Source organism: Taudactylus pleione, unplaced genomic scaffold (genome assembly GCF_031769625.1).
Source record: "Taudactylus pleione unplaced genomic scaffold, aTauple2 ptg000520l, whole genome shotgun sequence".
Taxonomy (NCBI): Eukaryota; Metazoa; Chordata; class Amphibia; order Anura; family Myobatrachidae; genus Taudactylus; species Taudactylus pleione.
In genome coordinates this window covers 189,105-217,028 of record NW_028284922.1, presented here as the reverse complement: position 1 = coordinate 217,028, position 27,924 = coordinate 189,105, and the positions used below count along the sequence as shown (strand labels likewise).

Sequence of the window (27,924 nt, the reverse complement as noted above, 5' to 3'; positions counted from 1 at the left end):
GTCACCGTGACGTCACACAGGCAACACATAGTAAGTAACACGTAGTATATAGGCGGCGTGGGAACGCGGGTCGGGGCGTGGTCACTGTGGGGAGGAGGAGCTGGGTGGGCGGGGCAGCTCCCGGAGAGGCGGGGCTGAGGCTCGCTGGACGTTCTACCGACAACAGCCTGATTCTCGCGAGGTTTGGAGTTTTGGCGAGAGTTTGTGGAAGATGGCGCCTGTTGTGACAGGGTAAGTCTGGGAGTCGGGGCGGCTGTGATGGGGAGCGGGGCGGGCGGGGGTGATCGTTGCTGGGTAGGGGGACGCGGTAACCCGGCGCTGGCGGATGTATGAGGCTCCGGTCCCGGGAGAGACGGTCGCCGTAGCTTGCGGCTGGTATCGCTCACTCCCTGTGTGTGTGCCGGAGCTCTCCGCTGCCGTATGTGTGCTGGGGGGAGAGCGCTGTGTATAGGGCTTTGTGCTCTGGGCTGGCCGGTATGTGCGGGAACTCTCCTTGTGTGGGGGCACAGTGCAGCCGTAATCCCGTATGTGTAGCTGTGTGCGACAGCATGTGAGCTCATCTTCTGTGTACCCACCCCTGTAATCCCCTTCCCCTTGTATCACTCTCCCTGTACCCCTCCGTTACCCCCACTTGTACCCATCCTTGTTACCCCCCCCTTGTACCCATCCTTGTTACCCCCCCCCTTGTACCCATCCTTGTTACCCCCTCCTTGTACCCATCCTTGTTACCCCCTCCTTGTACCCATCCTTGTTACCCCCTCCTTGTACCGTCCTTGTTACCCCCTCCTTGTACCCATCCTTGTACCCATCCTTGTTACCCCCTCTTTGTACCCATCCTTGTTAACCCCTCCTTGTACCCATCCTTGTTACCCCCTCCTTGTACCCATCCTTGTTACCCCCTCCTTGTACCCATCCTTGTTACCCCCTCCTTGTACCCATCCTTGTTACCCCCCCTTGTTACCCATCCCTGTTACCACCTCCCCCTGTATCCATCTCCTTCCCCCTGTACCCACCCCTGTATCCATCTCCTTCCCTGTTAACCCCATCCCTGTTAACCCCCCCTGTAATCCCCTTCCCCCTCTATCCACCCCTGTATCCATCTCCTTCCCCCTGTACCCAGCCCTGTTACCACCCCCTGTATCCATCTCCTTCCCCTGTATCCATCCCTGTTACCCCCCTTGTATCCATCTCCTTCCCCCTGTACCCACCTCTGCATCCATCTCCTTCCCCCTGTAATCCCCTGTAATAATCCCCTTTCCCCTGTACCCATCCCTGTAATAATCCCCCCTTGTACCATCCCTGTATCCCCCCTATATCCATCTCCTTCCCCCTGTACCCACCCCTGTATCTCCCCTATATCCATCTCCTTCCCCCTGTACCCACCCCTGTATCCATCTCCTTCCCCCTGTTACCCCCCCGTAATCCCCTTTTCCCTGAAACCCCCATTCCCCTGTACCCATCCCTGTAATAATCCCCCCCATCTGTGTAATCTAATACCCAGTGTACCTGTCCCTGTAATCCAACCACCCCCTGTACCCGTTCACTGTAATCCGACCCCCCCCCTCCTGTACCCGTTCACTGTAATCCGACCCCCCCCTCCTGTACCCGTTCACTGTAATCCGACCCCCCCTCCTGTACCCGTTCACTGTAATCCGACCCTCCTGTACCCATTTACTGTAAACCGACCTCCCTGTACCCATTCATTAATCCAACCCCCCACCTTTACCCATTCACTGTAATCCGTAATCTGCCCCTCCTGTACCCATTATTATTATCATCCTTTATATGGCGCCACAAGTGTTCCGCAGTGCCTTACAAAGTACTTAAAGAAATAATTTGACAACTGACTTACAGTACAAAATAGGACAAGGACATGGATATTGTACATTGATGCAAAAGTGACCATAACACCTAGATATGCAACAGAGCATAAGCAACCAAGTGTTAGGTGCCCTGGTGGGGGGCTAAGAACTAGGTGAAAGTAAAGTAAGGAGAAGTACAAGAGAGTAGAGGCCCTGCTCGTAAGAGCTTACATTCTAAAGGGGAGGGGCAGACAAACAGATGTGACACAGATGGGGTAAACGGAGGAAGGAGCATGTTGCAGCAAGTTAGGATGGGAGCTGGAAGGCTTGATGTGGGTCTTGAGAGCCGGTTTGAAGGATTGTAAAGAGGAGGAGAGTCTGATAGGGAGAGAGTTCCAAAGGTCGGGAGCAGCATGGGCAAAATTCTATTCACTGTAATCCGTAATCTGCCCCTCCTGTACCCATTCACTGTAGTCCGTCCGCCCCTCCTGTACCCATTCACTGTAATCCGTCCCCCCCTCCTGTACCCATTCACTGTAATCCGTCCCCCCTCCTGTACCCATTCACTGTACTCCGTCCCTCCTCCTGTACCCATTCACTGTACTCCGTCCCCCCTCCTGTACGCATTCACTGTAATCCGCCCCCCCCTCCTGTACCCATTCACTGTAATCTGCCTCCTCCTCCTGTACCCATTCACTGTAATCCCCCCTCCTGTACCCATTCACTGTGATCTGCCCCTTGTACTCATTCACTGTAATCTCCTCCCCGTGCCCATTCACTGTAATCCATGACCCTCATTGTCTGTTACCCAGCCTTGTTTTATTACTGTTTTGTTACCAATTGTAAAGCACAATAGAATATTATTTTGCTATATATAAATGTTAATAAAATAAACCATCCATCCCTTTTTAACATTCCCTGTAATCCATCCCACTGTACCCTTCCTTGTGTAAATTTGCTGCAATCCATCCCAGTACTGGGAACTCTGCAGGCTCCTTACAGCAGAAACACTACCTCTGAAATACCATATAGTAACACTAGTGTTTCTATCCCCACCTCACCTGAAGAACAACCAGCATGCCCATGTGCACCTTCCAGTTTTGAGAGGTCAGATACATATTTTAGGTATTCCAGATGTGAAAACATATGTCTATTTCCGCCCTCCCTCTGGTATGACATTGTGGGACTCTAGTGTAAACTTTCCCTCTCATTGTGTGACATTCCCTATAACCTCATCCATCTAGATATGGTATCATGTGATCGAATACCTGTTCGCTCTGTTTAACACCCCCTCCTCTATTTAGTTGGGTGCAGTCACTTGATAACACCTCCACTCTTGTCGGGTGACATCCAGTCCCATCGTTGGGGTATGTCCCGTGTAAACCACCTCCTTATCCTTGGGGGGGGATGTCCTGTGTAAACCATCTCCTTATCCTTAGAGGGGATGTGTAAATACCTACACCCTTGCAGGGTGATGTCCAGTTTAAGCACCCCCTATCATTGGGGGTTGTCCTGTGTAACCCCCCCCTTGCCCTTCTCGTTGGGTGATGTCCCCTGTAAAAACACCCTCACTCTCATTGGGTACAGTATTGTTTAAACACTTCCCCTCCTTCGTTGGGTGACATACCTTGTAACCTCCCAAATTTTGGGTACTTCCCTTATGAACTTCTCTTCCTTTGTCAATGTCCAATGTAAACCTCCCATCTTCCTCTTGTTGGGTGACGGCCCACGCAAACCCCTTGTGTGATGTTTCTTGTACATGCCCGTCTTCTTGTGATGACCCATGCAACCGCTTCCTCACTCATTGTGATGTCTTGCATAAATCTCTCCTGTTGAGTGTATCACAATAACACACTCAACAGGAGAGATTTATGCAAACCCCAAATAATAATTTATGTAAACCCACCCCACTCGTTCTGCGATGTTTCATATAAACGCAGCCCTTTTGTTACCGCCCCCTCTTTGTGACGTCACACGTAAACCGCCCCTTGAGTGGCGCCCCATTTAGTATACCCCCTCATTGGATGATGCCTTGTTTAGTTACCCCCACCCCAATCCCTCTTCTGTTGAGTTTTAGACATTACCCACATTATCCATTTCAGTACTGCCCTCGTGTTGCACAATGTCCCTGGTATAAATAAATGAATAAAGAAGCACCCCTCATGTGACATACAATATTATCAAAGACCATTTGTAAATTGTCCCTCCATCATGTATCAGTGTGTGTGTATGTGTGTATATATATATATATATATATATACACAATATTGTCAAAGACCATTTGTAAATTGTCCCTCCATCATGTATCAGTGTGTGTGTATGTATATATATATATATATACACACAATATTATCAAAGACCATTTGTAAATTGTCCATCCATCATGTATCTGTATGTATATGTATATATATATATGTATATATATATCGCTCTCTCTCTTTCGCTGTTAGCTTGCATTACAGATCATATGTAATGATGGCTACACTTACGAGTGTTCTTTAGGGACAGTTACCGAATGACTAGATTTGTGAGCAGTTTTGACATAAGCATAACAATGTGTTTGCACAGCTCCAGTGATGCAGTATGATCATACTGCAATGTAAATGTGTCCTGTACTGTTTCCGGGTCGCTTGGTGACATCACACATTATATAATCAGTCATCCGTTGACCCGATTTACTGTTATGCTGTCAGATCTGAACAGGCTTTGACCATTTCAAGAGAAATGACGGTGCCAGACAGTGTAGCGATCAGCATATTTGGCCTGAAATTAGGACGATATACATGCTGAGTACTGTTGCCTGTCACTTAACAGTATTTTACTTGAGTAACAGATTTTGTTATGAGACACCGTGTTGTATGATTGTCTACCATGCATCCAGTTTTGGTGAGTCCTCTTGTGTAGGTCTGGTCAACCGATGGCTCTCCAGCTGTTGTGAAACTACAAGTCCCAGTATACCCTCCTACCGATTGGCTGGTAAAGCGTGCTGGGGCTTGTAGTTTCACAACAGCTGGAGAGTCACCGGTCGACCAGGCCTGCTCTAATTGTTTATAGCCTGTGCTTAATACGTTATATCTGTTTATAAATGGGTTACTATCAGAATGTTATTTTTAAATAAGTTGTGTAAATGATATTGCCATTTCTCAGTATATTTAATTGGACTGTCACACCGGTTTATCAGCATTTCCCATTTTGTATCAGTATATTGACTTTTTGCATTTGGAAGACAGCATTGTTTTATTTTTGTTGTCCAGTAACAGCTACAACTTTACAGTGTAAAAAGACGTTTTTTTGTTAGAGATGTTAATCAGTTATTTTTTACACACTTACAGGGGTATTCTATATGGGAGCGATAACATTGTTTTTGCGTTAATATCGCACTTTTGACGTCATTATCGCAGGTTTGACTTTTACACCGTATTCAATTTCAAAGATTTATCGCAGTTTTGAAAAGTCTTTGATAAAAAACGGGGATAACTTTTCACCATTGAATAGGTGTCGAAAAAGTGCAGAATTGGGGTTTAGGGGTGCAGGCTTAAAAAAAAAATAGCCTGCACCCCTGGGAATGACATTTAAAAAAGAACTGTGTAAAAAAAAAAAAATAGGGACACCCCAAAAAATTAATTTAAAAATTGGAGTGAAAAAAAAAATGGGAAAAAGTTGTTTAACAATAGGGAAATAGGTTCAGGGCTATTCTGCAAGTATGCGGCAGGTGTTTTCTAGGATAGGCTATTAGCGGCAGGTGCACAGTTGCAGAATTTTTTAAAACTTACTTTAGGGACATAAAAATATGCTAGTACCCATTTTCAAGTACCGCAAATTTGATGGGACCACTTAAAAAAACGAAAAACATAACCTAAGTGCCCTTCTGCATCACTTCTTCAATGTCGGGAAAGAAACACCTGCTGCGGCTATTTAAATCCCCGACTTTCAATTAAAGGCTAAAACAGGGGTACCCATAGTGTTCCCCCATGTTTTTACTACTTTAGGGGGGTCTTACAATTTTTTTAACGAAAAATTCGTAACTTTACGCAAATCCAACTTCGGAGTTTCCCGTTTTCGTTAATTTTATATTGAATACGGGTATAAGCGGGAGCGCGCCCGATACTTTAACGCAGGTAAAAACTCCGATATGAAACGTTAACTTCGACAGTGAAGTTAACGTTTCATATTGAATACCCCTCTTAGTATAGACTTTGAAAGTATGGTGTCTACATAGTTAGCGTTCCCGCTAGGCTGTTTTAGCGGGGCGCGGCGCCCTCCCCTCCTTCTGGAGGGCAAAAAGCACCCGGCCCTCCAGGAGGAGGGCAAAAAGCGCCCTGCCCTCACAGCCTGCGGGAGCCGTTCTCACCCGCGGGACGCAGTGTCCCGCGGGTGGAGAAACATGCGGTGACCCGGTCACCGCCGGAGAATAGACGCCGTGCGCATGCGCCCGGCATCTATTCTCCCTGTCTGCAGGGCTTGGGGGCACGCCCCCAAGAGTGACGGAAAGGGGACGCGTCTTATAGACACGCCCCCTTTTCCGATGACCACGCCCCCTTCTCGGGCGCGCGCGCGCCTGCATGCCATCTCTAGCTCCGGCGCCCTGCCTCCCGCCGGAGCTAGAAGGAACACTACATAGTGGGAACTGCCATTTTTGAACCCTTTCTCTACTGATTATTTTATCACAACTGTGCTGAGGCACGTCGCGTACCAGCAGCAAAGACACTAATTTTACCTTGTTTTTGGCATTTTCAGAAGACTATCGTCACAAAATAACATTAGTCATTTTTTTTTCTTAACACACTTAATAAAATGTAACCAAATTTATTTATTTTTTTTCTTATTTCAAGAAATTGAACTATAACAAACTTGTTTTTAAATAAATTCCACATTGGGATACTTTAGTGATTCTTGCTTTGGCATTAATTAAACTTTTAAAAATTCTAAAAAATAGAATTCTGTTGTGTTAGATTCTCATAAAAAAAATTAAAATCTGCATTTGAAAATATATATATTTTTAATTTCATTGTACAAATATAACACTTACAGGGCCTGATGCATAGGTGGACACACTGCCGATGTCGGGCATAGTGGAGCGATTGCTTGCTACTGCGCATTTGTCTAAGTTGCACGATGTGGTGATTTGCATATTCATTAGATCGTGTGCGATAGCAGCGAGATGTATGCACGGATCACACGTGTGTGCATGTTCATATATTTTCTGTAAGACATTAAGTACTAAAGGGGCCACATCATTTGAAAGAATGCCTAGCCTCTTAATAAATGTGGTTGCAGCTTAATTATTGAAAGCCAGATCTTCCACCATACCTGTAGTCTATGATTTATGGTTACTGTAGGCCAGTGGTGTCCAACTCTGGCCCTCCAGCTGCTGTGGGACTACATATCCCAGCATGCCCTGTCACAGTTTTAACATGCCCCAATAGCAAAACTCTGGCAGTGCATGCTGGGATGTGTAGTTCCAGTGCAGTTGAAGGGCCCATGATTGACACCACTGCTGTAAGCGATTAATAGCTGATCATTTGTTTATTTTTGTTTTACACTCTCTTTTCCCCCCTCACGTTATTGAAGTAGCGTTCCCGCTAGGCTGTTTTAGCGGGGCGCGGCGCCATGCCCTCCTTCTGGAGGGCAAAAAGCGCTCCGGAACTAACAGCCTGCGGGAGCCGTTCTCACCCGCGGGACCCGCTTTCTGCAGCGCTTGAGGGCTGCCCGGCATGTCCGTAAGCGCCGGGCACGCCCCCAAGTGTGACGAAAAGGAGACGCGTCTTATGGACACGCACCCTTAGGCGCGCGCACAAGATTACCCTCTCTAGCTCCGGCGCCCTGCCTGCCGCCGGAGCTAGAGTGAACACTATTGAAGGATGAGTGGTATTTGCCTGCTGCAGTTTTGGGGGGGCAATTTTGATTCTCGCGTCCGTCGCTTCCATCTAAAGTGCCCGGGAGCTATTCAATTGCGTTGGACGCTCATCACGTATCGCAGATTTCTGCTCTCCCCCTCCTGAAGTGCGGGCAGAAATCCGCCCGAAGTAGGGCTTTTGGGTGCCTTAAGTGCAGCACGCCCAGCATATGGGTGCCTTAAGTGCAGCACGCCCAGCATATGGGTGCCTTAAGTGCAGCACGCCCAGCATATGGGTGCCTTAAGTGCAGCACGCCCAGCATATGGGTGCCTTAAGTGCAGCACGCCCAGCATATGGGTGCCTTAAGTGCAGCACGCCCAGCATATGGGTGCCTTAAGTGCAGCACGCCCAGCATATGGGTGCCTTAAGTGCAGCACGCCCAGCATATGGGTGCCTTAAGTGCAGCACGCCCAGCATATGGGTGCCTTAAGTGCAGCACGCCCAGCATATGGGTGCCTTAAGTGCAGCACGCCCAGCATATGGGTGCCTTACCTGCAGCATGCACAAAATGAATGGGGAGTAAATGGATGGAAAATGAGTGTGTTGCCAGTCATAGGCTGCCGGTCATAGGTGTGAAATTCCTTAGTGATATGTAAACAGGTTCAGGAAAACTTTCTTAGGTTGGTGATTTGCTGAAATCATTTGAGTCCATGTCTTCAGAGAATACTATCTTTTATTCTTTGATAAACCAGTGTTATATCTATGTAATTGTATACATGTCATAATATAATACGTAGTTTATTGTTGGCAAAAGACTTAAGGTGCATACACACGTAAAGATTATCTGTCCAACCAGCCAACTAGTTGATTGGTTGGAATGAAAATCTGGTATGGTATGAAAGTAAATGACAATCAGCAATTTGGTCCCAAATGCTGTAAAATGGACAAAAGCTGTTGTTTGAACAAATTGTTTAGATCAAATATTTAAAGGAGGGTATCCACTACCCGACAGTGAAAAGACTGAACGATAACGATATCATTATCGTTCAGTCGTTCACTACACTGCAGGGTGCCCACACTGAACAATATGTCGTTCAGTGCAGGTACAGTCAATCATCTGCAAACATGCTGAACCTGACGATATAGTCAGGTTGACCAGCATGTTTGAACGATGATAGATGTCTAAAAGACCAAATTTTCAAACGATTATCGAACAATTTTATCGTTCTACTTTATCGTGTGGTGGATACCCCCCTTAACAAACTTGTCTGACGACCATTTTCATCTGTTTTCTGGCATTTAAGAGCAAATTGCTGATCATCAGTTACTCCCATACGTTACCAGATTTTCATTCCAACCAATCAACTAGTTGGATGTTTGGACAGAAAATCTTTGTGTGTACCCAGCCTTACCATTTAACGTGCTATTAACAGATTTGTAAGATTTTTCTTATTTTTGTGATACTGGAATTCATAAGGGGGAATTCAGCTGTTTTTTGCGTGCCCATTACTAAAGGGCGCCCGACAGAGCAATTATTGTTCCGATCGGGGGCAAGTGCCGTGGGTGCACAGTTTTCAGCTTGCACCCTCTGAAGTAGTGAGCAGAAATCCGTTGAAAACTCAGGTGTTTGGGCATACTAACCAGGAATTTGCATGTGTCTAGCCACACTACGCATCTAAATTTGGTGCATTTGGGAACCTACCCAGTCTGCAGGCCTGGAAAACATGCTTACGCCTGCCACCTATGCTGTAACGTGTGTTTTCTATACACATTATGCTGTGCACTATGTGGTTTGTTTGAGCAATTTGGATTTGTTGTGCATTTCTTAGTGCTGTTTGCTGCCTTTTTAACAAGCTGTGAAAATGTGTCCATGAATGAATGCACTGTTGGACAATCTGCTACTAAAGTGTATGAAGCACCCTGACAGGCAAAGACTGATGCAAGAATTAGGACTGTCATGTCCAGTCTGACTTTCCCTGTCTAACTTGATATATGTGGGTGATAAAATTGTAGGACGGTGTGTTCATACAAATAATTTTCATTTTTTTTATTTACTGTATAAATCATGTTTCTTAAGACAAACTCATAGTCTGTGTCCTGTCACAGAAATGTTTTCAAAAGCGTCCGTATTAGCCTCTATCAATCTTCTGTTGCTATCTATGACTGAGACAGCTCGCCCGGATAGAGAGAGAGGTTCTACCAGCTCTGTTGTCACCAGGAATACAGTGTCCTGTTATGACTAGGTCTCTATTATAGCATTGCATAAATATTGGTGCATTTGCAATTTTCAAGCTCACCTGCGGGGCCATAATATAAAACGTGGTTTGCATATCGCTTCAGTGTTTAATTTAATCCCCCACCCAATTTATAATCCACCAGTTTGGCATGTCAGACTCAGGACAAACACTAGTGCATTATTATATAGATAATTCTTATACAGGTTTATGAAATCACGTACGTGGTTGTAGGAAAACAAATTCCACTTGGCAGCAGCTGATCGTCGACCTGAGGCATATTTTTTGGTTTTGAGCCTTTAGGCCACCATACACCTACCGACGGATTGCTGGATCCTGCGATGGGATCGGAAAAGCTTTTCGATGTTCTGCAATCTGTCGGAGGATCGGTGAAATTCTCCATGTTAACTTTCACAGATTTGCAAATCCTGGTCATATTTTGATTGTGATTGGCAAATCGGTGAAATCCAACATGTTGGATTTGACCGATCCAGTGATGCTGGGTTACAGGATCGCAGAAACGCGCCGATCTGCCGCTAGTGTATAGGCTCCTTAAGATAGAGAGGTGTGGTGTTGATTTCTATTGTTCTTTATCATGTTGTCCTGAATTTCTGTTCATCATAACGATCAGCCATAACCTTAAAACCACTGACAGGAGAAGTGAATAACTTTGATTATCTTGTTATGATGGCACCTGTCAGGACTGGGATATATTAGGCAGCAAAGAAACACTCTGTTCTTTAGCTGGCAACACACACAGCAATATTTTACCCGATCTGGCCGATTCCGACACATTGGAACGGCAGATCGTGTAAAATATGGGCAAATCCTGAGTAAATCGTGAGTCCCCACTCACGATCACGATGCGCATCCCCGCTGGTCGCACATCGCATCTTCAGATCTGCCGTGCAGTACGGCAGATCTGACAATCTAGGACACGATGCACTGTGAAAGTCTAGATTCAGGAGAGATCGTTTGAAGATTGGACACCAAATTGTGTGGAGATCGTGTGCTGAGCTGCCGGGGAGAGTTTCAAGGGAAATCGTACACAAATCGTACACATCGGCTGATCGTGTGCAGATCACCATCTGTGTGGCCAGCATAAAAGTTCATGTATTGGAAGCAGGAAAAGTGTAAGGATCTGAGTGACTTTGTTGAGGGCCAAATTGTGATGGCTATATAACTGGCTCAGCGCATCTCCAAAACGGCAGGTCTTATGGGGTCTTCCCGGTATGCAGTGGTTAGTATCTCCCAAAGGTGGTCCAAGGAAGGTGTCTGAACACAGTGCATCACTGCTGCTGTGTATGGGGCTGTGTAGCCGCAGATCAAATAGAGTGCCCATGCTGACCCCGTCTATCGCCAAAAGTCCCTACAATGGGCATATGCGCATCAGAACTGGACCATGGAGCAATTGAAGAAGGTTGTCTGCTTTGATGACTCATGCTATCTTTGACACCATATGGACAGCTGGGTTCGTGTGCATCATTTACCTGGGGAAAAGATTGCACCAGGACACACTATGGGAAGCCGGCAGAGGCAGTGTGATGCTCTGTGCAATGTTCTGCTGGGCCCTTCATGAGGATGTTACTTTGACACGTTTCACGTAAACATTGTTGCAGACTAAGTACACCCCTTCATGGAAACTGTATACCCTCATGACAGTGATAGTGCGTCCTGCCACGCTGAAAAGTGTCCAGGAATGGTTTGAGGTACAAGACAAAAGAGGTCAAGGTGTTGACTTGGCCTCCAGATTCCCCATTTCCCAATGTGATCGAGAAGGCCCTACCTCGCAATTTACAGGACTTAAAGGATCTGCTGCTAACTTTCTTGGTGCCAGATACAAAAGGACACCTTCAGAGGTCTCGTGGAGTCCATGCCTCCATGTGTCGGAGCGGTTTTGGTGGCACGAGGGCAACCGACACAATGTTAGGCAGGTTATGTTAATGCTGTACGATGTATGTATAATTTTGCAATAGTCAGATACAAGACATGTATAGAATCGCATGTAGAATCCAAAATTTTACATTATCAGAGTGGAAGCAACCAAAAAGACTTGATAATCTGAAAATGTCCGAAGGAGAAAAGGAACAAAGGACTGTTTAAGGGGACACTTAATATTGCCAAAAAGACTTGGTAAGAAGGAAGTGATCATCTCTAAGGGAATTTAAGTAGAAGTAGCCTAACAAAACCGAGACAGGGGACATTGTGGCATTTTCCATAATTTAGAAAAAGGCATTTGACTGTAGCCAATAAATTCAAACACTTGTTTGAGTGTTTGCCGATGTCTGATATGGGATAAAAAGGAAGGAATGACTAGGGGTCTTTGGGCACAGAGTACATGAGAATAAGAGGCTATGGGATCCCAGACCTCCTCCAATTAGTTAGAGATTTTTTGAGCAAGTCCACCAAATATCTGACCACATGCTCTCTAACCATTAATTTTAGGCTTGCTATTTGTAAAATAAAAAATTGCTTTCACTTAAAGACTTAAAGTAATATATCAAACATCTCAAGTTCTGTCAGGCTACGTGAACTGTCATTATCAATTAATTTTAAATTGGGTTATTTATTATACTTAGTGGCCTTTTCAGAGCTGCACTACCGCAGGAAACCTATATTTTCCTGATATGCTGCCACAACGAGCTGGGCTCCCAGGAGCTGGTACATGCATCAGGGCTGTGCAGGGATCTGGATACAGAAGCAACAAATTCAATTTAACTAGCTTTAAATGACAGTGGAGGAATATGTGAGCAGGAAGTCTAGACATGCTATTGTTTTTCTGGAAGAGATTATTTTACGTAGGGAAAACATGTACCCATGCATGTGTTCATAAAACACGTTTGGCCACTGTGGCTTTATGTAATGGAATAACCTTTCATGGAACGGGCTTTGATGAAGTGCACTGTTTGTCTTTGGGGAAATGTTATTTTTAGTTTTTATCAATTTTGCTTGTTTTAGGTTTTTCTTTATATTCAAAATGGGCAATAAATAGGCAGTCTCCAAAGTATAAAGTATCTACAGTATAGAATAAAGATGCTTGTTGGGAAAGCGATGGAGTAATGGCCTTTTTTGTATAAAAAAAACATACATTTTAGTTTTTTTGCTCTTGTCTAAATCTACAAAAGGGTATAAGCAATTTGTGTGTGCTGCCACCTACTAACCCTGGTTATCAGAGACTGCAGCCAGTACTGTTCACTTGACTGCTGTTAATGTAAGCCCTGTAACATTCTCAAATGACCTTGCTAGGAATACATTAGTGGGCGGCAAGTCAGGGAAATGTAGATGAGTCTAAAGGGCAGAATGCACCCTACTCTCCGGCGCGAAGCCCAGCTGAAACCGCCTGCAGGTTCTGTCCCCTCCCACGGGCCGCAGTGTCCCACGTGTTGGGAAAATGGCGGTGCAGCAGTCACCGCCAGTGAATGGATTCAGGGCACATGCACCTGGCAACCGTTCAGTTACCGCAGCGCTTGGGGGCTGCCCGGCATGTCCATAAGTGTCTGGCATGCCTCCTAGAGTGACGAAAAGGGGATGGGTCATAGCCACGCCCCCTTTTACTTGTACAACCCCCCTTTTTGGGCACGCACAGAAGTGCACTTTCTCTGGGTCCAGCACCGGACTTGAGGCTTACATTGTATTACCATTTGCTATGCAGCACAGGACAAGCTATGTCTGACCAAGGCCTTCTGCAGTGTCCTTAATTAGGATAACTTTATCTCCAGTATCTCGTGAAACTTTTACATCTATATTTGTGACTTTATTATTAATTCTTTTATTTAATCCAGTTTTAGTTTTAGAGGTCCTTAAATACTTTTAATAGAAACACCTGAAGGGCGATTCAGTTGTTTATAGCTGTCGTCTAATATGCACAGGAGCTATTCAATTGTTAGCGCGAGGCACCACTTATGGCGGGTTTCTGCTTGCATCCTCCTGAGGCGTGACCAGAAATCCATGTAAAGTAGGGCTTTGGGGCTGGTCATGAGTGCCTGCTGCGCTCTAATTGCAGCGCACATGGCACTAGCACGAGGGAAGCTGCCTAACTCTGCTAATCTCATACGAGAAAGGGGCTGGTTTTGCAAACAATTGATTAGCTGCCATGCAGCTTAAGGTGGGTACACACCTGACAGATATATGTGCAGATCGAGCGACCTGCAGATATATCTGTAGATGATGGTCGTTCATACACACTGAACAGCCATCATCTATCCGGCAGCCGCGGGTCCCGCTGGCCGGGGGGAGGGTTATGGGTGGGTCCGCCCCCCTCCCCGCGGCTGCCGCTGCATGTGCGGACCGCACGTACACACTTGCCAATGTGCAGCACAGCCAATGCGATATGTCTGGCAGACGGGCAGCAGATATATTGGGCGATCATTTGATCGGCCAATATATCGGCCTGTGTGTACCCAGCATAAGACGGGAGCTACAATTCAATTGTCGTCTAAGAGGAGAAATAAATACAATAAGATGTGCTGCTGGGGACCACCCCGCAACGTCAGCGTCTTTTACAGTACACAGTCTTCACTCATTTCCCTCACACCTCTATGGAGTGCACGGCCGTCACACTGAATTAAATCCCCCCCATCCCTTCCGGGACTTATAATACTGAACGTCGTCATATAATATAAACAAGTGCTAAAGTTATATAGTGAAAAATCATTCCATCTATTTCTGCCCTGTAACTGTGATGAAAACCAAAGTTGTACATTTCTGGTTTTCCTAAACTTGTTTCAAATTTGTGGTAAAAATTGGGACCAGACTAGTTGAGGGAAAACCACTGCCTACAGTACTATACAGTACAACTAAGATATTTGTCATTTGCTTGAGAAGTATAAGATAACAAAAAAAGAAGACAAACCCTTCATTCCCGTTGATGCATGGTGAATGACACACATAAAAGTACATTACTACAAAATAAAATAAACCATGACCCAATTCACGTAACACGAAGTGGTCTGCGTCTGTTGTTCCCATTTATGTTTCAGTTTAACAACAAAAAGAACATCCAAGGTTCTTGCGTTTAATAAATGTGAGGCGACTATTGTGTGCGCGGAGGAATGGGGCACTTTGGAAGGTGCGAGGTGTTGGCTGCTGTATGAAGGCATGTTCCTCTTATCAGTATTTCTAGATATGAGATGATCAATAGCGTTGTCCTGCTGTGGCCACCTGCTCTGCTCCCACAGTAGCTCCTTCAGCTCTTCGTTCTCAGACACGGAATTTGCTAGTAAAGAACAAACAAGTCTAAAACAGAAAATGTAAAAAAAAAAAAAAACATTAATAATCTTCAAGTTAGAGAAGTTTATAATCTACAGCAATATACTAAGCTTTCATGGGCAGTATTGTTTTCTAGGGGACTAGTATGCCCGTGACGTCATTAAAGCAGCAGCAGCAGGGAAAAAAAAATAATTGAAAAATCACAAAGGGGTTGTTGGTTCTAATTGCATAGTTTTATTAGCATTTAATTGTTTGTTTGCGATCCTTGCACTTCAGGGGTCATCAGGATATAAAATATGAGCATAACTACATACTGTGGGACTATATTTATGATGTATGTCTGGTGTGTGTGTTTAATTTTTAAGTAGAATCTGCACGCACTGTGGTGAAGATTTATCAAAGCTTGGAGAAAGATGGTGGTAAGAGAAAGTACCAACCAATCAGCTCCTAACTGTCATGTTACAGGCTGTGTGTGGAAAATGACAGATAGGATCTGATTGGTTGGTACTTTCTCTTTCCATTTTATCTCTCTCCAAGATTCGATAAATCTCCCCTTGTGTTTGGTAAGAATAGTGGTGTTTCTTCCCTGTCTTTACAGGCTTTGTAGCACATTCTGGTGGTGGTCAAAATTGTAAAGTTTTCACAGAACATTTACACTAATTTTAATTAACAATTCACTTGTGTCTGTTCTGTAAAGCATGGTGTCTGGTACTGTTGTTTAAAGCCTCTTTCCCATGAAAAAAATTATGTAGCAGGCTATAGTAAGAATAATGTAATATTTACCATTTCTCCTTGGTTTGTTTCTTCAGATTGCTATTAATGATGGAAAATTCTGCTGATTTCTTAGTGTGTCAAGTGACTGTAATTTTTCTTACCATTCCTCCAGCAAATCAGTATAATACCTCTTTTTCACTGGCCAAAATACCCGGGTTTATTGCCGTGTCAACCCGGGTAGCGGCTCAGTGGAAAAGGCTCCTAGGAAAAATCCCCAGCATTTCTTCCTAGTTCTCAAGTAGGGTTTTACGCGGATAAAACACTGGTCAGGCTTGGTGGAAACTGGTAACCCAGGTCTTCCAACCTGGGACCCGTTTACAGCATTTGATTGGGTGGTATTCGGAAGCTCTCTGACGGCTGTCACCGCAGAGGGAGAGCTTACAGCCTCCCCGTATGGTCTGGACCGGTCCGGTTTTTACGCCATCCCTGCTTCATACGGGGAGGCTGTAATCTCTCCTGCCCGTCTCCCCAGTGACAGCTGTGACTTCGGACAGCCTCCCGAATGACACAACCCCCCTGGAAAGTACCCCTTCCCCTGGTTGCCGGTCCGCTCTGGTCTGGCTTTCGGTAGAGAGCTGGAGTTTCTCAAGCATTGGCAATGCATCTGTGTGCCGTGTGAACGGTGCCGACCCGAGATATTCCCGGGTCAGCGCCAGAGTGGAAATGGGGTAAATCCCGTTTCTGACCCGGCTTGGATCAGTGTTCCACATCTCGGGTCAGACCCGGGATTTTGGTGGAAAAGGGGTATTAGATGCTTGCACATTTATTTTAGACATGTCTAATGTCTTGATGTCTGCTAATGAGCCAAATTGTAATGTGTGTGAATCATGGCTGTTTCAGGTTTGGAAGTTGTTTAGGCTGCCACACCTGTGATTAATTCTGGGTTACCTTCAGAGCGATTATTGGGTATTGCAAAATGAAACGTATTATATTGCAAGTTAGTGATTAACAGTTGGCTAATTGTGTTGCTATATGATGCGCTGTATAATAATGAATACATGTGTCTTTTTCTTTAGTTCTTTTTATACCCAGCATATTTACCCAAATGCTTTTATTTTTTTTTTATTTTTTGCATGTTTACTTGTATACAGTAGTGTGTTTCATTACAGAATTACGAGGAGCACAGTGATGGAAACAACCAAAACCTTGTAATGTTAATTAAGTTTTGTTTAATCTTGTGCATAAACATATCATTGTACTGTCATAATACACCCACTTTATATGAGCGCGGATCTCTTCTACTGCTCTGCAAATGAGGCTTCAGTCCTACAGACCTTCTACATTCTTTCTGCTACTGTAAGATGCATGTAGGTGGTTGAGCATTGCATCTGTATTTTGTGGGACCTTTTATTACGATAAAACAAGGGCGCCCCAAAATTTGTATATTTAAATAGCAGATAACTATGCATACAGCTTTGAATATGGATATATAATCTCCTATGAAGCATTGGGTAAAACCACATGCTGTTTTTGTTTTGCCAGTTTTCACACCATGGCACCATCTAAGCCAGTGATTCCCAACCTCGGTCCTCAAGGCACACTAACAGTCCTGGTTTTAGTGATATCCATGCTTAAGCACAGCTGGTTAAATCAAAATAACTAAGGTACTAATTAAGTCACCTGTGCTCAACTATTGCTATCCTTAAAACCTGGACTGTTAGTGTGCCTTGAGGACCGTGGTTGGGAACCCCTGATCTAAGCTAAATTGCATTTTTAAACCCTATGTAGTGTCCCAAATCCACATAAATCAGGTTAAACTGAGATTTTTGTACACAAATTTGTGGCGATTTCTCCATCTGTTGATAACAGAGGTGATATAGCCGACTGCGAGTAAATGATGCCGACATCAGTTATTCACAGTAATCTGCTCTGTCGTCATTGCTGTCTCTGAACAACATACACAGAACATCATCAAGATCTTTGGCTCTTTATAGTCTTCATTCTCGCACCCTGCACCTGTCACAATCCATGCAGTTCCTCTATCCTGCCAGGGGTGTCGCTCTCCGCTCTGGTGCTTCTAGAAGACTCAGCTGATGCAGCAAACTGCTGAAATTAAGCATTTTGTGTGCTATAAGCACCAGAGCAAAGAGCAACACCTCAGACAGGAAAGAGGAACTGCATGGGTTTTAAAAAGTGCAGCGTTCTAGAGTGAACACATCTTTATGCTGCACTCCCCCTTTGGGGGTATTCTTAAACTGCATTCGGTTTAGAGAACCTACCTCTTATGGGAAGGGCTTTGTTTATTTGGAGCTGCCATGATGATTATGTTGTCTTTGAATGGGTCTGGTATGTAAGGTTAACAATTATCAAGTCGACATGGATGAAATGTCGGCATGCTTAGTATGTTGACGTTGGCCATGTCAGCATTAATGTCTACATGAACGACATGATAGAACATCGACATAATGCCCCTGGTGGCCCAGCAGTTGTTGAACGGGTTGTTCCAGACGGTTGCAGTGCGGCTTCCAGTTCAGAGCGGCGTTTTGGGTGAGGATTCTCCACCTAATCCCTAACCTCCCCCTGCATCTTAACCATAGCCCTTCCAGTGGCGCCTGACCCTAACCATCGGCATTCGGAGAATGGCGACATTTCACATGTTAGCACTGTGAACACTTTGACTGCGATTGAAATGTTTTTTTGCGCCCCCTGCTGGGCATCTATACGATTAGGTGCCAAATGGAGCAGTTCAATTGCTTCTCAGTTTGGGCGCCTGTTAGTACTTAGCGCGGCTAAATGCACCGGGTTTAGCTGCCCAAAACAGCTAAACTCACCTAAAGAAGTGGTTAGGGCGCCCTCAAACTTCCCAAACCAACATCAGGGCGCCCAAAAATACAGACTTTGCACACATTTCTTCTCGCACCTCAGGAGGCTTCAGAAGAAACCCCAGCAGCTTTAGGTGTCCGAACGGAGCAACAATTTAATTGCTCCCACAGGAGTATAGACGCCCAGCAGGGGTTGTCTAAAACAATGAAATTTCACCCCCTTTGACATTCTGAGGATGTCAACACTATGAAAAGGCAGACGTTTGGGTGCCCAAGGTACTTTAGATGGGATTATCCGCCTCGTGCGTTTTGTTTGAGACAAGCACGTTCGCTGTGGCACTCGCTCCTGATCTGAGCAAGAATTGAATAGCTCCAATAGGGGCCCAAAGAACAATTGAATCCCCCGCTATGAATGTTAACATGGTAACTATCAACAATGTGACTGGATCCCCTTTGGATATGTTCTGCGCTGTAAATCTTGAGGGAAGCCCTACGTTATTATAAAGGGAATGCTTAGTTCTTAAGTTTTGTTGTAGTACAGACTGCTATGAACAGGGCTATTATTAATGTGGTATGGAAGAATAATGATGTATTCTAGGAAAGACAAGGCAAGATTACACCTATTTTGTCTGGCTTAGTTAAGCTAAGGCTAAACCGATTCATGATTTGCTCTTTATCTATAATATCCCCAGTGAATTACAGGACAGGTTTTGTGTAGGTAAGATCCTTTTTCCATAGAAAATTCTGTTGTTTTTGTAATGTGTATTTAACTTATGAAGTGTTATCACTAAGTAATCACTTAGCAGGCTTACATGATACTAACTTAATTACTTTAGCCTATGTGTGGTACTGTGTCTTCATTACATACCTACTGTTTATTTCCCAGTTTCACTTTGAGTGTTGAAAGTGTACTCTTTCTACTTTTGTGCCAGGAAAAATGTATTCATTTACATGGTTAGTGATGCAGTTACTGGGCTTAGTATCAGTGCATGTGGGGAATTTTGTCTCTTGATATATTGTGGCTCTCTAATACCATATCATGCATATTTAATCTTGTCCTTGCCACAAACTGCGTGGTCTCTTCTTGTGGTATTTTACTACTAGGCGCAAAGGGGGGTATTCAGTTGCTTTAGCGCGCCTGATCTTGCATCTAAAGTGACAGAAGATCGTGGGGCACTATTCAATTGATGCCGATCTCTGCGTCGATCACGGCCAAAGAGGTTGGGTTTAGCCACGTAAAGCAGCTACACCTGACCAAAGTGCCAGGCGCGATCGTGAAAAGTGCCATTTGGGCGCCCAAAAGGGTAAACTTTCGCACATTTCAGCTTGCACCTTCCAGGGGGTGTGAGCTGAAATGCCTGCGCCGGCAGCTGATCGCGCCCGACAGGCGCAACAATTGAATAGCTCCGTCGGGCGCGAAAGGGGGTTGAAACAATTGAATTCCACCCAAACTGTTTTAAAAATTTATCAAAATGTGACCTTTGACAGGTCGGGAGATCAGGGTGCGGTAGTCAATTGTTTTGGGGTGCTCATGCCTTATCGCGCATTTTAGCCCCAAAAAGACCGGGTTTAGCTACGTAAAATGATTACATCTGTCTAAAATCCTGGTTAGCGCACCCAAGCCATGGACTTATCGTACATTTCTGCTCGCTGCCTTGAGAGAGTGGGTGCAGAAATGTGTGCTCCTGCGGCTGTCCGCCACCCAAATGTAGCAATAATTGAAAAGCTCCGTCAGGTGAGAATTAGTCACAGCCGCAAATGAAAACAATTGAATCGCCCCCTTTGTATCAACTGGAATTCCGACTGCGAGACAGACTTTACCGCCTAACAGCAATGCCTGATCCTGCTAATGCTCTTGTGGCTTAATATATGCAGATCCCCCACAGCCAGGTTCCAGTATCTAGTGGAAAGCCTTCCTAGAAGAGTGGAGACCGCTATAGTAGCTAATAGGGAGGACATATTAATGCCCATGGCTCTGGAATTCGATGTTCAGCAAGCACATATAGAAATGACAGATTTGTCCTCCTACTCTAATCTGTGCCGCATGAGCCACCAGATCCCGTCTGAGCCACCAGATCCCATCAGCACTAGATTCCAGATCCCGTCTGACTATACTTCCGTCGAGCATCTTTTTTTTTTTTTTCTGAAAATGCATCTTCGTGGCAAACGGAAACATGAGATTACATTGTTATGTGACACTTGTATATCTGTGTGCGGCTGAATCTGTATACGAAGCACAATGGACCGTGACATGGAAAAAAGTGCGGCCGCTGCATCGTAGCACTTCATAAGATTCTAAGTAAATGTCGCATATCAAATTAATCAGTGCAGTCTCGTGACGCTGTTTGTCACATTCATTTGTGACTAATGCCGGGTACACACCAGACGCTATCTCGTCCGATCCGTCTGGACCGGACGAGATATCGGGCACATCCTCTAGTGTGTACCATCAAAGTCACTGACTATGCGCACTCCTGCGCGTCGTCAGTGACATCGTCCGTCAGACCTGCATGCAGGTCCGATGGGGGATATAGTCAGCGGGGGCCATGCTGCCGAATGCAGCATGGCCTCCGCCTCTTCTCTCCCGGCATCGCCAAGTGTGTACGCGCCGGGTGCCATCGCTAACGAGGTCGGTACACACTAGACCTCTTGTAGTGTGTCCCGGCCTTAAAATCCATTTTTGGGTGAAAAATACTTGGCCAAACCCAGTCATACTGGACCTGGAGCTACGAGAAGGACTGTTTGGCAATAGTGTATAAAGACACTTCAGTAGTCCTTTTGTGGACAGGTAAAGGCCAACACGGTTGTAAGGTTAAAGCATTTTAACCGTGTCTGCATTATAACTTAAACATGGTTACAACCGTGTCGGCAGTCTCCCGTCCACATATTGTCTGTCGCCAAAACTGGTGTATTCTGCACATTTGGGTGTTGAAATACTTTGGCCATGTAGTGTAAGCTTGTCTTTAGTTGACAAAGGTATAAGCAGCGTTCTTTCTTAAGAAATAAACCCCCAAAAATTATTTTGGGTAGGTTAATGGGGTACAATAGGATTAATAGTGTCATTTAGTAATGTGAATCAGTGGCCTGCAGAGCGTCTCCACATCACCCATTATAAAACACACGCTCCCCCCTCCCTTCCTGCTCTTCCAGCCTCCAGTTCCACAAAGTTGGGATGTATTTCCCTCCGGGCTTATTACATACTGTTAATGAACTAGCTCATCCTCTTGTTCTGAAATATGTGATTTTTTTTATTTTTTTTCCCCTCCACATAAAGGAAGCCATATGTGTTTGGCACGTATTAGTGAAATGGGATGTCATCGTTTGGAATCTAGTCAAGTCTTTCCTCTCCTAATTATCATGTGATTTTTGTGACTTGAGCCGGGAAGCAGAGTATAGACCTCATTTCCAAAAAATGTGCCTGCTTCTTACCTCTCTATCCTAAACTTGTTTTGCTGAATTTTTAATAGCTATGATAATGTCAATTACAATGAATCTAACCCTCTAACGTATAAACTCATTTTAAAACTATGATTTCTCGTGGGCTTCTGTGCACTGTATATAATGAGAGCAATGCAAGTCCTGTTATAAAGGGAGAAGGGGTTGTTTTCCTTTACTTTTAACAGTTATGAGGCGGTAAAGCAGGTTAAGCGTCTGCTGCAAAGGCACAGTCTGAATAATCTTGGTAAGTCCTGGGGACGACATGACTGGGTTTTCCAATAAGACTGGGACAGGCAGGGTATGTGTGATCAGCACATGGCTGCGGTTATTATCCTAGCACTCCGGAGACTGGTAATTCAACCTAATGCTTCTCGACAGTTGCAGTGATGCAGAGCAGGAGAGAGGGGTTCTCAACAGTTGCAAATATGTTGGACACTGCTTAAGTTTGCTGAACTGTGATGTAATGTGTTGGCCAATGCTGGCATACACTTGGTATGATTTATTTTTCAGTCTGATATGATGTATTGCATAATGTTGGTATATTGGTTCCTGCTTCTTTAGTATGTAGTTACTGACCTGCTGCTTGTCAAGCAGACCTGCCATATAGTGCTCTATTATTATATAGGCTGGTTAGGAAGGGGATTGTGGGGGAGCCTGAGTGACACTAATGGGTTCGTATGGCTGGTGATGTAATGGGAGCTCTTCTGTTAGCTCCAAGTTCTTGTATTTGATGAGCATTGATGTGTGTAATGAATAGAGATGATCGCCCTTGAAGCAACTGAACATTGGGAAATCCAGTGCAAGCCTGTACTGTGCTGTATATGAAAATTCCTAGATTGTAGTTTTTCTTTTTAAATAGAGCTATGTTTGGTAAAAAAAATAAATATAAAGACAATATTCACGAAGAAGGGCCGGCCTTTGTAATGTTGCCATGTAGTACAGGTGATTCATTCTGTCATGTAGCAGCCAGAGTCACAAGCCGCTCCACAGAGAGGTGTAACAGTAGGTACAAAGAATGGTATCAGAATTGATCCACACCGCCTGCTGGTGTCCCGGTTGCAGGTGCTACATGAACGGTAGTGCACAAATAGATCGTTTCCAGGTTTGGATTTCAGGCACAAGTATATAGTGATTGACCTTACTAAATAGTTGGATGTTTGAGAGATTGCACATTTGGGGAGAGATTCTGTTAAATGTGATACAGGCTATGTACCGTTGGGATGAACGCAGAACTCCACATCATCTATGTGGGCCAGGGGTTTCCAAACTCTGTCCTCAAGACACCTTAAAGGTCCTGCATTAAGGGTATACATACTTGTGCATGGTATATATTGTATAATCAAACTGACTGAGGTACTAATGCTTAAGTATGGATGTCCTTAAAATGTGTACTGTTAGGGTGCCTTAAGGAGTACAGGGCAACCACTGATTTAGGCTACAGTATGTACGGATTATGTGCACATCTCCCGTACTATTTTACATTGGGGGGGGATTGAAGTGTTTTCGCCGGTAGCTCAGCCTTATTGAATTGCCCCCTACAATGGCCCTGACATCCGATCATATGCTACATTGTCTCTGAGTGTAAATAATGAATTGTTACAAACCATTCTTTCCTGACCTCTCTACAAAACAATGACGGGAGCTTTCCTTTAGCGCTCAGTGCTGCATAATCTGACTCATTTATCATCTTTACATACCATGAAATGAGACATACAGCCAGGAAAGTGTGAAGACTCAGCTGATGTACATTAGCTTATTGTATGCTATTGTATTAGAAAAGGCTAGTGTGTAGCGACAGGTGTGCTTTAGCAGTATGACTTTGTATTGTTATTGTAGCCTCAAGTATGTCCCAAGCATTCTACAGAGTGGAGGTTACAGCAGCAGGCCAGATGGTCTCTCTTCAGGCTTCCTAAGAAGACAGTGTATGTAGAGTGTCTCTTGTAACACTATTTACAAAGCTTTTGGTCTTTGCTAGCCTGTACATAGATCAAATGTATGCAGAATGGTGGCATTATGTAATCCCTTTTTTTTTTTTTTTTTTTTTAATGTGTAAACTCTTATGTACTTATATGTTGGATATAAAATGTTTCATTATTACTGCAACATGTTTTTTAAGATACAATGTAATGTATGTAACCACAACGATTGTGGCTTGAGATGTCAAAGGCAGAATTTGTATATGTCCAATATACTTCATTACAAAACTAAGTGACAGTAAGTGCATATGCTGAGCAAAGCCTAGAAGATCTGTTTTTAAAAAAAAAAAAATTATTTGGAGAGTGGTGGTGGTGGGGGGGGGGGGGGTTGATTGATAAAAGCACAACATTTATTCAGTGATCAGATTGTGTATAAATATATTTTTTTCTCTTCATTGCCATTGCATGATTACATCAAGAATATGACTTGTGGGTGCCAAAAATGTAAATATTTGATTTATGTGCAGTGCGACCTGCAGATGGTGCTGTGTGTATTTGTTTCCATTTATACACACACTTTAGTGGCAAATTTTTTTTTTTTTTTTTTACATATGCTCTTCTCCATAGGCAGTATAAATCAGCAGACTAAAGCTGGGTACACACTGACAGATATATTGGCCGAATAATTAATCGGCCAATGTGTACCAGTAATATGTCCGTGAACGACGTCGTTCACAGACCGATCACGTAGGCTGTGCTGCACAACCGATGGACAGATATGTCTGCAGCCATATCTGTCCATAGGAAAGTGTGTACGGGCGATCAGCCGATCGCCAGCACACATTGCCTGGAAGATGATGGTTGTTCAGTGTATATAAACGACCATCATCTACAGATATATCTACTAGGTGTGTACCCACCTTTAACCCCAGGAATTTAGGGGGGTTATTAAATTTTACACAATGTGCACATTGCGCCTGCCGGCATCGCAAGTTATCCCCCTCACCCCATGGAAGTACAAGAGAGAACCTGCGATGCTGGCACTACCGTAAATGGCTGATATGTTAACAGCAGGACCGTGGCACATGGCATTGAAATTAATCGGCCCCTTTTATTTGTTATAGGAACTATGGACTCAATTCAGACTTGCTCGCTAGATACATATGCAAGTTCGGCAAGGCAGGCGATCACACTGCAAGGCATTAGCACGCCCACTATATCTTAGCGTGCGATCGCATTGTGTATGCAGACGCCCACCAGCCTGTCTTAAGACACCCACGTCATCTCCAGGAAGTATATGCAACCATCGGTAACATCGAGTGCCATCGGATGTGATTGCAGCACTTGTGGTTGACCATACCCTGCCACAAGCACTGCGAGCGCTTCAGTGTAAATTTCAGCCAAGTGACGTGTACTATGATGCTGCCTCTTAATTATGCACGCCTCCGAAACGGCGTTAAGACGCTCAGGCACGTCTGCGTCCGCACCTCCACTCCCCTGTTTTTAGTGGCCAGCCCCCGTCACCACCCACAAACTGCTTCTCCTGTCACTCATTCAGCCAAGCTGTCTGTGCGCAGCGAGCGAACACTTCCCGATCACTTGCAGTGGTTCGCGCGCGTGCATTGCGTTGCTTTCGCATGCGCACAATGCAAACAATCGGCTGGCTGCGTGCAAACGCATACTAGCGAGCGGGTCTGAATTAGGCCCTATTCTCCACAGACCTTTGTTATAATTGTTTTTTGTAATTATTTGTGGCTATTATGTGGCCAGGAATAAATGTACGGTACTTATCGACTTCTGAATGGCAGAACTCCGTCAACTTCTCATTCATCCAGTAGATCTGAGCTGTCATAGAAGAATGTTCGCATTGTTTTGCTTTTTCAGTTTTAATATCCTGCACCATGAACACTGCCCCTAGTGATGTCGTTTACTGCCAATGATAATGCAAGCTAGTGGGGCAATAGAACGCTGCTGTTGAAAGTCAATGAGCTATTCAGTATGCTACTGTTAATGCTTGCCTGAATGGAGGGTGCATGGCTGTGTGCTTGGTTTTATGCCCTTGCTAGCATTGGGTGTGGCTGAAATGGCCAAACTTTAATTAGAAGGGCTGCCCACATACTTTGGTCGTGTAGTATTCCTTTCAAAGTGTTGTGTGAATCCAGAACTTTAGTGTTCTTTTGTTATTCCAACCCCCTACTTTTTGGCCTCCTTTTGAAAGTGGTTAAAGTCAGTACCTGACGTATGCATCAAAAGCCAAGTCTTGCTGAGCTGAGTGAGATACGTAACCAAATGTGTGCTGCTACAGGGGAAGTGATTATCAATGACAGGCAGATATACTCTGCAGCAATGCACTGTGTTGATTGGTGGATTGCTGGAGGGCGTGACCATTGATGTCACAAATGCTGTAATTACTCCACTAGACATTGAGTGAGTTGCTGCTGTGTATAGTATAGTCAGGATTAATACGTAACTTTTTCCTCCACATGCTTTGTGCACATGGGGGTTAAAGCCTATGCCTTCGACTTTTCAAAAGTGCTGCAGCCGGGGCAATTGTCCTGGTCTGCAGGGCTATGAGTGGCCACACACTGGAGGACTGTGAACTCCAACTTTCCGGGGGAGTGTAAATGTAGAGCTGCTGCAGCCAGGACATAGTCTCCGTGCCTCACGATGGGGACCGGTAGCCTAGATCCCGCCACCCAAGAACTACAGGCTGTGTTAGCAATATATAAAAAACAAGAGGTATGTTTGTATAAAATGTATAATGTATTTTAAATGTATATGTTTATGATGCCGACGGACACAGTGCCGACCGCCGGCATCTAGACTACAGAATCCCGGCGTAGGTTTACTAACCTATGCCGGGAGACCGGTGCCCAGCATCCCGATCGAAGGGATGCCGAGCGTGGACAGCCACAGGGGGGGGGGGTAGGTTTAGGGTTCCCGAGGGGGACTTAGGTTTAATCTAGGGGGAGTTAGGGTTAGGCACCCCCGGGGGAAGGTTAGGGTTAGGCAGCGGGGAAAGGGGGGGTTAGGTTTAGGCACTTAGAGGGGGGGTTAGGTTTAGGCACAGGGGGGGGAGGTTAGGGTTAGGCACCCTAAAGGAGGGTTAGGGTAAGGGGGTAGAGTTAGGTTAGTAAGTACTTACCTGCTAGATGGTCGGGATTTCCTTCCATGCAGCTGGCGGTGTATCATACCGAATCCCGTTTGGTATGTGCAGCACTGAGCCTGGAAAGCAGATTCTTTTGCTGCGGTGTGTAAAGCAGATTGTATATCTTTAAAATTTGTAAATGTAGTTAAATATAAAAGTAAAATGTACTTGCCTCTTCCTAGTAGTCTAGGGGGATCTGGAGCACTCCGTGGGCTGCTGGTTTCCCCAGCTTTCTGCATCAGGAAGTGCAAGGAGAGCTGGCCAGCTTATTTTCCTGGAGCTCCAAATAGCTCACGCTCTGTGACCAAGATACTGCTTCTGCTTTCTGAGGATCCTGGCTACCTGCCTCTGGAGTTCAAATTCAGCCAGAGAAGGTGACAGGTTCCCCCAGCAGGACATTGGAAGTAGGTTTTGGAGTGAAACACTCCCCCCTTCCTCCTCCAGACTTGCCGACAACTGGGGTGTGGTTACCTGTCCACACAAGCAAAGAAGAGTCTCCACTAACCACTGTTCCTGTGTGCATGCACTTAGCTTTATTGGTTTAGGGACCCAGGGTGGGCTTTACTCCCTGTGGTCTTGGATAAAAAGTGGGTCAGTGAGTCCTGAATGTGTATATCGTCTGACATCAGTATGTTGTGATTGTTCCAAGTACTTTCAGCAAGGGGAGTTGTCTTTTTAAAGACATTCAGCAATAAATATCTTGCCTTAAGATGCTTGTATCCTGTGACAACCAGAAAGGCGCAGAACGCTATTCCATTCTCCGGTTGTTACGGATTGAGCAGAGTGTCTCGAAGACTAAACACTC

General features: G+C 44.8%; 1 protein-coding gene across 1 annotated transcript in view; it reads left to right on the top strand.

Moving 5' to 3' along the window:
* Positions 1 to 202: 202 nt before the first annotated feature.
* RBPJ (recombination signal binding protein for immunoglobulin kappa J region) overlaps positions 203 to 27,924 on the top strand; it is an 80,592-nt gene continuing 52,870 nt past the window's right edge. The window contains exon 1 of the mRNA XM_088450608.1: positions 203 to 231. Coding sequence (XP_088306734.1) covers positions 212 to 231 — 20 coding nt within the window. The 5' untranslated portion in view covers positions 203 to 211. The remainder of the gene's footprint in view (positions 232 to 27,924) is intronic.